This window comes from Triticum urartu, chromosome 4, assembly GCF_003073215.2.
Source record: "Triticum urartu cultivar G1812 chromosome 4, Tu2.1, whole genome shotgun sequence".
Taxonomy (NCBI): domain Eukaryota; kingdom Viridiplantae; phylum Streptophyta; class Magnoliopsida; order Poales; family Poaceae; genus Triticum; species Triticum urartu.
The window spans coordinates 296992861-297003246 of record NC_053025.1 but is presented as its reverse complement, the minus strand read 5'-3'; the positions used below and the strand labels follow the sequence as shown (position 1 = coordinate 297003246).

General features: G+C 44.6%; 1 protein-coding gene across 1 annotated transcript; it reads left to right on the top strand.

Moving 5' to 3' along the window:
- Positions 1-1689: 1689 nt before the first annotated feature.
- On the top strand, positions 1690-3582 carry LOC125551536 (ricin B-like lectin R40C1). Its single transcript, XM_048714793.1, has 4 exons — positions 1690-2066; positions 2224-2733; positions 2876-3104; positions 3287-3582. Coding segments are annotated over exons 1-4 (1044 nt in total). The 5' UTR covers positions 1690-1763; the 3' UTR covers positions 3289-3582.
- The last annotated feature ends 6804 nt before the right edge of the window (positions 3583-10386 follow it).

Genomic DNA, 10386 nt, shown 5'->3' with positions numbered 1-10386 from the left:
TACTTCCTCTACGTTGTGTCAACGCTTCCGCAGTCGGTCTGCGTGGGTACGTAGACAACACTCTCCCCTCTCGTTGCTATGCATCACATGATCTTGCGTGTACGTAGGAATTTTTTTGAAATTACTACGAAACCCAACACTATGGAGGTAATACCCTACTTCCTGCTTGATTGATCTTGATGAATATGAGTGTTACAAGAGTTGATCTACCATGAGATCGTAATGGCTAAACCCTAGAAGTCTAGCCTATAAATATGGTAATGAGTATATGCCTCGTCCTTTACGGACTATCCTCTTCGGTTTATATAGACACCGAGGGGATCTAGGGTTTACATGGAGTCGGTTACATAAGAAGAAATCTTCGGCCGCCAAGCTTGCCTTTCACGCCAAGTAGAGTCCAATCCGTACACGGTGCAGTCTTCGGTCTTCACATCCTCAAAGCCCATGAGTTCGGCCTACGGATAACAGGCCGGACATCCGAGGACCCCTTAGTCCAGGACTCCCTCAGTAGGCAAGGCAGCCGCGAGCATTGGCGATTGTTGGGGAGGGTGGCTCCTCCTTCTTCACGCCGGGTTCCACTGGTTCCTGGATTACCGATGGGGCGGTGATAGCGACACCACATCCTTGTGGCAGCGGAGGCAGCTACCAGTAGGGACAACGACTCTTCCTTGACGCGGCGTTTGATTTGAATGTCACGGTTGCGTGGGGGCAGGAGCGGCGCGGGACCGCGATCGTAGCAGGACCGCTCGAATAGCAACTCTGTATGATGTGCAAACTCGGGCGCCCTGGATTTGGATTGAATACGAGGGGTGCCAGACAGCCAGAACGTTTGGGGCGTGACTGGGTCAGATTTTTTTCACCAATCAATTATTGGTCCGTCAATCTAGGTGTTTGGGGCCGGTTTGAGGCACCCGAGCGTAGATGCTCTGACCCCTTTCAAGTTTGGTTTTGATTTGTATGGACATTTTTTTACAAATGTCTTTTCTTAACATAGTACAGACGCAAACACTCATATATACACGCATACACTCATCCCTCATCCCCATGAATGCACACACTACTCCTATGAGCACCTCCGAGAGATTGATCCGGCATATCATCTTGAGATTTTTCGTAGTCACCGTAGACGCCTCGTAGTCGATGGAAACGTCTCCTTCGACTGAACACGTATTGCCGAAAATTCTAAAATAACCCAGAATAAATGTGAGCATCAGAATTTGAACACTGATGGACATGATACCATTGTCCTCCTAATCATCATTCAACTACATATTACATATTAGTTCGCTTTTATGAATGTCGTTGGATGGTAAAAGTAAAATAATTCTAAACATTCCAGATGATTTGGTGATTCGCGTTGGAGTTGCACTTATAGAGGAAAGTCTTAAAATAGTAATGCGGACGATAGTGAAAAGAAATAGCTCGCGGGTACTGCACCGTCCATGAACCAAGTAGGCAAGCACAAATGCATTTGGATTTTTTTTAAAAAAGACATCAAATGCGTTTGGACTGACATCTGGCAGAAGCGAACGGTTCACGCCTACCGCCGAGAACTTTCGGCTGGCGGACCCCACGTGTCATTGAGCCGTGACATTCACGCCCAGTAGTAGTACAACAATAATTCAACCCGCCTTGGATTCTTTTTACTACTAGGCAGTGATTGGGCACACCCTTCTATAAACGGGACCCAAGGGACGCAGTTTCTCATCGCCCCGTCCAGAACCTTTCTCCTTCTGTCCCGCAAACCCCCGAGAGATCACAGCATGTTCGGCTTCGGTCACCACGGCCACCATGGCCAGAACCCCCCTGCCCACGCTCCGGCCGCCGGCGGCGGCAACCAGCCCACCTTCAAGATCTTCTGCAAGGCCGACGAGGGCTACTGCCTCTCCGTCCGCGACGGCAACGTCGTCCTCGCCCCCTCCAACCCCCGCGACGAGCACCAGCACTGGTTCAAGGACATGCGCTTCAGCACCCAGATCAAGGACGAGGAAGGTAACCCCGCCTTCGCCATCGTCAACAAGGCCACTGGTCTCGCCGTCAAGCACTCCCTCGGCCAGTCCCACCCGGTTCGTCATCTTCTCTTTCCCCTCTCTGGTTCTCTTTTTTCTTTCTTTCTTGAGAAAACATTCCGTTCAACTGTTCGTCCGTTCGGTTTCCGAATCTAGATTCGTTTTAGTGCTTATTATCAGTAATGGAAGTGGAATGATTTGTTTGGGTGTGCAGGTGAAGCTCGTGCCATTCAACCCGGAGTACCTCGACGAGTCCGTGATGTGGACGGAGAGCGGCGACGTCGGCAAGGGCTTCCGCTGCATTCGCATGGTGAACAACATCCGCCTCAACTTTGACGCCCTCAACGGCGACAAGGACCACGGCGGCGTGCACGACGGCACCACCGTCGTCCTCTGGGAGTGGGCCAAGGGCGACAACCAGAGCTGGAAGATCCTCCCCTGGGGCGAAGAGGCCTACGCCGGAGGCAGCGCCAACGCCCCCCGCGGCGGCTCCACAGAGCCCACCGTGCGCATCTTCTGCAAGGCCGACGACGGCTTCAGCGCCACCGTTCGCAACGGCGCTGTGGTCCTCGCGCCCACCAACCCCCGCGACGAGTACCAGCACTGGTTCAAGGACATGAGGCACAGCAACCGCATCAAGGATGAGGAAGGCTACCCGGCCTTCGCCCTCGTCAACAAGGTGACAGGCGAGGCCATCAAGCACTCCCAAGGCGAGGGTCACCCGGTAAGCAACCGTCCAAGCCACTCAGATCTTTTTCGTCACTTACATAGAAATTGTTGGTGTCATTGGGGTAAGAGATCTGAGAGATTGAGGCTAAATGATTAACAAGAAATGTTTGGTTCGCTGTTGCTGTTGGATCCAACAGGTGAAGCTGGTGCCATACAACGCCAACTACCAGGACGAGTCAGTGTTGTGGACTGAGAGCCGCGACGTGGGCGCCGGCTTCCGGTGCATCCGCATGGTGAACAACATCTACCTCAACTTTGACGCTCTCCACGGCGACAAGGAGCACGGCGGCGTGCGCGACGGCACCTCCCTCGTGCTGTGGAAGTGGTGTGAGGGCGACAACCAGCGCTGGAAGATCCTCCCCTGGTGTAAGTGCCCCCTCACTCGCTCCCATTTTCTTGCTAGTGGAGAACCACTGACACCATCTCCATAAACGGGTGGAGTAGTCGGTAGAAGCGGATGGAGTTAGCTTATCTGCCATCTTTTCAATTATTTGCGTTCCCTTTTGGCAAAAATATTAATGTGTTTTTATCGTTGCTTGTGTTTGCAGAAACGTGTCATGCTGCTGAAGCTGAGTTGATCGCCACCGTGACCCGGAGTTTGGTAGAGATCGGCCTGTGATCTGTTGCCGTGTCGGTAGAATAAAAGTCGTGTGCGGTCGGCGGTGGTGATGTGTCCGTGAGTGTGTGTGCTTAGTTTCTGTCCTGTCGTTGTGTCCTGCTATGGCGAGCTATCCGATGTAATAAGCATTTGGCACTTGTGCTTGTTTTTCAAACCATGGATCCGTGATGACAACCTCTGTACTGTGGTGCAATCCTTCCATCTATGCGAATGGTCTTTATTGTCCATCTTTATCGGTGCGGTTTTTTGAACCTGCCTACACCAGATTAAGCAAAAACAATTAAAAATAGTAAAAGAAATCAGCATATATGAAACTTTACCGTAACAAGCAATGTCTACTCTCATATACGCTCTTACGGCATCTCCAACGCAACCTTCAAATTTCTTCTGCATTCGCGAACATGGATATGAGAGAATGTCATCCAATATTTACAAATACCTTTTCACCATAACGATATGGGTGGATTTCATACAAACCCGATGATATTCATGAAAAAACGGCTGAATTTTATTACATTTCAAACAAAAAAAACGACGAATTTTATTACATTTCAAACATTAAAAAAAAACGACCTGATCTTAAACCCATGTCGTCCTTGCATCTGCCGTCTTCGTGAGTGAAGCTAAGGTCTTCGACTAAGACCATGAAGTGAAGCTAAGGTCTTTTACGAGGAAAAGTAGAACACGAGAAACCCACATGGAACACAAGGCCTTGCCGTCTTCCACGCGCTACTCATTCTTGCAGGAGTTTGGGCCTTGTCCGTCGCTCATTCTCGCAAAAGTTTGGGCCTTGTCCATCGTCAGTGGACATGAGGTACATGATGAAAATGATGCCGCGCACTGTTGTCGTCCCATCGGGCCGTCGGATAGTTCGTCGACGGTGCGTAGGAGGCGCAACTGGTGCTGTTCTTCTCCGCGATCGTCTGGAGCTGGTCCTCGGCGGCGGTCGCTTCTTGGCAAGCGGCGGCTTACATCGTAGATGGTACGCTGCTCCGCGACGAAGTTGGGGTCGCGGCGGCCATGGCCGCCACGGCCTCCTCGCTCGCGCGCTCACCGTAGATCTGACCCTCCGCCAGCCGGTGCTGCTCCAGGAGGAACAGGTTGTACCGTTTTTCCTCCTGCACGTCATCGGACACTTCGGGCAAACTGGTCGGCAAGCCGGTCTTGATCCGCCTGGCATGGCGGCTCTGCCACGAGGCAGCAAGGGCGACACTGCGTGCTTCATTAGTGGGAAGGTTCTCCCACAGAGCTTCGCCGCCTGCAGTCATTGCGGATGCACTGTAAGGGAGGAGGATGGGGAGCGGCTTGTTTTGTGGCGTGGAGTTGGTCCGGGTGCGTCAATGCGCAGCGTCGGAGTGGGTTCACAGCCGGTGTGGCGTCTTACGAACGAACGGGGCATTCAACGAGCATGGTAGATATCCGTTCTGTCCCATCCAGTAATGCGTCTCCAGCATTGAACATGCGCAGACACCGAAGACGTGTCGCGGGTTGCGCCCTCGGCCGGCGCGCTGCTTCAATGTCGGTGGCAATGAAAGGTTGCGTCCACCGTAAGCTATTTTTAATATGGAGTGACGTGCTCTACAACGACATGAATGTGGGCAGCTGGCACCGAACGGAAACACGCATGCGCGAGGAAGGGGGGGGGTTTGGATGGACCACGCGGTCAGAAGCGGGTGTGGCAGCGGTCCGGACTCCCGCAAAACCCTCCACAGTTGTCTCCGGTTTGCAGAAGAAAACATCTTTGGATTACTCTACGGATCAATACAGATCTGCGTTGAATAGCTTCTACGATCTAGACAAACGTATGCGGGCAGTTCCTTTTAGCTACTTGAGTATCAATTTGGGTCGTACTATATGTTGCTGGTGGCCTTGCCCCGTTGTGCTAGTCTGATCGAGTGATGCACACAATCTTTAGCTGATATTGATTTACTATTTGAAAGTTCAGGTAAAAACAATAAAGTTCAGAAGAAAATGCCATACATGGCTGCCCCAACGGTAAACATAAGAAAACACATGATAAAATAAATTTCATGCATCATAAATCCCAGTAGGTCGCTAACCAAATCAATGAACAAATTTCGAGAGATCATCTTCAGCGGAAAACCGTGGGCGCCTGATCCTCCTCTTTTTGTAGCAATGACTACATATGGGATGCCCTCAAGATAACTTGTAATTTTTTGGAATAAAATACAATTATTACAAGTGTTTCAAATGGCCTAAAGTAAAGTGTAAATTCTCAGAAACTTCAACTTTGGATGCACCCTCACTAACCACTTTCCAAACATATTCATACTACTTGTTGCCTTGTGGGTGGAGGTAGACTAAAAGCTATATGGACAGATCATCATAATAATTTGGCAAGTGGGAAGTGAAGGAATAAAGGTCCAATGAACTCCTCGTCTCAACAAAAGCAACACTTAGTGCATTCTTGCCAATTCCTTTTTTCGAGACTAGGTAATTGTCTATGCGTTGCAATGGAGACAAGAGAAATAATATGGATACACTAATTAAAAGGTCGTCATATTTTTACATAAGCATCACAGTTCTACAATTTCCACCCACATAGCTTTTGTCGAGCATCCTCATATATACTCATCCTTCTTACCACCCACCATCCCATTCCACACAACAAGCAGACAAGGCATCCATTCTTCCTCTCTCCCCCACACTTTACCAGACATTATTTTTAATTATTCGACATGCAAAAATCTATAAATCATTCATCTCAAACATGTATTTGTAGGATCCTCATGCACATCAAACAACATTGTCCACTATTGTTTTACGTTAAATCACTCTTCTTCAAGTAGGCTAAGCAGTCTCAGTGGAGTAACTTCTTGGCCCCTTGTCCCTCCAAAGCAGGTCCATGCAGCTAAGCAACCCTTGACACACAAAAAAACGCAGAGAAAAACATGCGACCAAACAAGGTTGCGCGGGACAAAATAACCTGGTGACTTGTGTGTGTGCGTGCAAAAAAAAATCGTGTGCAGGAAGGAGAGGGGGATGGTGGATAGAAGAAACGTCATTATATCCACCTACCATTCAAAGCTCAAAGAAGTTTTTAGGAAAAATACAAAATATAAGTAATTCTCAATAGGTAAAGTTAATGGCAAGGTACCTCGTGTTTCTTTCAAAAGTAATAGCCACGACCTCTACATCATTTGTGATGCACACATCCATCTTTTATTAAGTAAAATTCAAATGTTCAAGGGATTTAGAATACTATAAAAGGAAAAACCACAGCCTCTAGCAAAAAAGGATTACATGATACATTCACATAATCTACTAAAGAAGCTATGTAATGTTATAACACACACACCGAAGCTAATAAAGAAAACAAAATACCCCCCTACTTTGCCACCAATTGTAACAATCTTTGAAGGCATTATTAACAAACTAAAAGGCCTTGGCCCATTTATTCAATTGTTCTACATGAATAAAGGGTTGTCATTGCGTACAATTTAATGTATGAAAATAATATACATTTTATAATCTTATTTTTCCTCTACAAAACCAATTATACGTTGGCATGGCACAATCTAAATCCTAATAGCACTGGTAGCTTCAACTTGAGAATTGATGGGAGTTATAATATGGCTTTGAAGGAAAATACTAGCTCCTTGCTATAGTTCTTCCTTGGAACCTGCACCAAAACCGACATGGCAAACACCACTTTGAAGCCCACAACCATGACACCAGTTTTGCAAGTTGTTGAAAACACGAACTCGTTTGCATAGAACATCCATTTCTCTAGTGGACATTTTCTGTACTCAATATTCCACCAACTTTTGCAGATTTGGAACCAAAAAATCAAGTTATCTTGCTTCTACTAAACGAAGAACGAAGAAATACCTAATCAACATTTTGACTACTTTGCTTGGACTGCTAATATCATGTTAGTGTATGAAGCTTTTAGATAATATGAATAGAAATATCACTAACAAAATAACTCTGGGAAGAACATGTATCGTGTTACTATTGATGTGCGTACCCGATGGTGGTGAAACTTGCAGTGAAAGTGTAGAAACACAATAGCAAGAAAGTATTCCCCACTCCTACTAATTAGAAGAGGAACAACAAATCATTAAATATAATTTTTAATGATTAAATAAACAAGAAACTATATGGTTCATGCCTATGTAAAGTGAAGAGTTTTTTTTGAAACGACCCCACAACCCCTGACATTATACCTTGACTCTAAAGCTTAAGCCTTGTTTTCAGCGTGTCAACTAGACACATCATGCCTTCTCCAAATGCGTTAGAGTCGATATGATGCATGGATCACTAATTTGCCATGTCTTGAACTAAACAGAAATGTTTGCTCACATAAGCATGTTACGACATAACCATAACACCCAATGCAAAGCAATAAGCAATAATAACATGAGTAAAAAAAATACATGAGTAAAAAAACTATGTTCCAGAAAACATGACATACTGGGAAAGTCACCTTCTCAGTCCGAGCTGAAATGAGCTTGGGTGAACAGTTAAATTGAATTTATTTTCAAGAAAAAAAATCTGATTTTCTTATGACAAACATTGAAAAATGTTCCAAGAGCTTGCAAAATTTCATCATGGAATCACATTTGAGGAAGTCGCAGTAGAGAAAATTCAGTACTCCAAAATGCTTTGGAAAGTATTCCCTCTGTTTTTATTTACTCTGCATATTAGAGTTGACTGAAGTCAAACTTTATAAAGTTTAACCAAGTTTGTAGAAAACAATATGAACATTTACAGTAACAAATAAATATGATGTGAAAATATGTGCAATGATGAATCTAATGGTGTTGATTTGTTATTGTATAGGTTAATATTTTTGTTTATAAACTTTATCAAAATTTACAAAGTTTGACTTTGACCAGAGCTAATACACCGACTAAATAAAAATGGAGGGGTAGCATTTTCACAGTATCAATTTTATTTTTTTGCCACGCCTTCCAGGAATGTGATTCCATGATGAAATTTTGCAAGCTCCTAGAACAATTGTCAAAAATAATTCAGATTTTTTAATGCGTTTTGATTTTTTATTTTACTGTTCACCCGAGCTCATTTGAGCTAGCCTGGGAAACTCCGCGTCCGACATACTATTCATAATATAGGACACCCCACATAACATTTTCCATTTGAAGCATTTTGCATTTCCTGTAAATTTCGAAGGCTGGGTTGCACTTAGCTGCACACATGAAGGCGACAATGGTGCTACTGACGCCATGACCAAAAATTCTAGGAATACCAACAGTAATGTGGTGATGAATTCAAACTCCCATTGATCCATCATTCCATATCAAAATTCTTAACTTATGTAGTACATAACTATTATGGCATACCTTCCACTAGGAAAAAGTATGAATGTACAAAAAGTAGATAAAATTATTTAGATTTTTCACAACCGCATCTCTTTATTTTGATCCACACATTGTTGTCTATGCATGTTTTGTGAAAAAGTATGGATGTTGGGATGGAATTCTATATGCATGCTGACATGTATCTCTTTATACATAAAGTCAATGGCAGAATTAAGAATCTAAAGGAAGGACGGTGCTAGATTTCAGGCAGTCATGACAAGATGCAAATTAAGCTCAAAGCAAGTTGTATTCAAACACAAATTAGTTCCTTTCAAGCCTTTTCTCAAAGCAAGAAGGCATGTTTGAGGAACTCCATTTTTAATTTACTTGGGGGATGAAATAGTTTCCTTGATAATCATCAGAAATCACACATATAGCAATTCCATCAACCATTGCAAATCTAGTCAATCTCAGAACCGTGCTGATTCTTGCAAGACAAACTATTTTTTATAGTTTAGTTATATTGTGTTAATTTGTGTGGCTCTACTCCTTTTCTAACTTGAAAATATTTTAAAGCTTCATATTTTTCTCTGGTTGCAAGGAAAAATGATGCTATGAGGTAGGGACTCATTACCTAACCCCTCTAGTACTTGTGTGTGAACTATTGATACCTGGTCAGAAGGTTTGACGTCCGATTTAGGACCACCGGTTCAATGTTCTGGTCTCTTCGAGAGTATATGGCACCCATGCACCAGTTGGATATGGGAGTTTCCCGAGCCACAAATCTTGGGTTCATGTATTATCTTCTGTATCTTGATTTGTATACCTTGGATCTCGAGCCCCGACTAGCTAGCTCATCATCGACCGGTAACCAAACATTGCAAGCCATGATGTAGTCAAGCAAGGATTGACACAAGTCGTTGTTAGTAGCATGTCGAAAAACATGTGGCGGGCGACACCATGCTGGTGGTTACAAACATACCCCCTTGGAATGGAGGTTTGATCAAGGCGCCATAAGAAGACTCAGATTTTGGTGGGCACATTAGTCCTCAACATACTACAACATTGTTTGTGCTCATCGAAAGTGGAGTAGGTAGATTGTCTGCCTTCAAGGTAGTCTTCGCAAACTTTCTTTGTTGTCGCCGGGAGCATGTACATGCACCAAACAGAGAACATGTCCGATTTCTCAATCTGCCAAGCTAAAAATCTTCTCGTGGCGCAGTACTAATAGGTATAGAATAAAATTATGCTCTAAAGTATTATATCGCTATATTCTCGAGGAGTGGTCGATCAACTCTAAAACTAGTATGTGAGGCTTCTCAGAGAGAGAGAGAGAGAGAGAGAGAGCATCGGTTGGTCGGTGCCTTGTGTTGCTGAGGTAAAAAATGTGCTGCCATACATGAGTGCTTGCTTCATAGTAAATTTGGAGTATGATACCTAGATTCAATGCTTCCCTCCCTTCAAGGCCACCCTACAAATTTTGTAAAGGTCTCCCTCTAAATACAACTTGCACTATTTAGAAAGTTTACCACCTTGAGGATCCTTGCACTAAGATACCTAGGTTCTAGAAATAGTCAAAATAATTGCTCCACCAGGAGAGCCAAATTGAACGATTCATTTTCGCGAGTACCGAAGCCGCCAAAGTACTTATGCATATTCATGACATCCCAGGAAACCCACCTCAGTTTACATTTTCCACTTTCGCTTCCCCGTTAGAAACTTCGTTGGACAAAATGAAGTTGAA

Bases quoted from the DNA above. Each gene is read 5' to 3' on its own strand.
- LOC125551536 (XM_048714793.1), top strand. From the start codon at position 1,764: ATGTTCGGCTTCGGTCACCACGGCCACCATGGCCAGAACCCCCCTGCC. The intron at 2,067-2,223 runs GTTCGTCATCTT...TTGGGTGTGCAG, and splicing joins CCCTCGGCCAGTCCCACCCG to GTGAAGCTCGTGCCATTCAA. The intron at 2,734-2,875 runs GTAAGCAACCGT...TGGATCCAACAG, and splicing joins CCCAAGGCGAGGGTCACCCG to GTGAAGCTGGTGCCATACAA.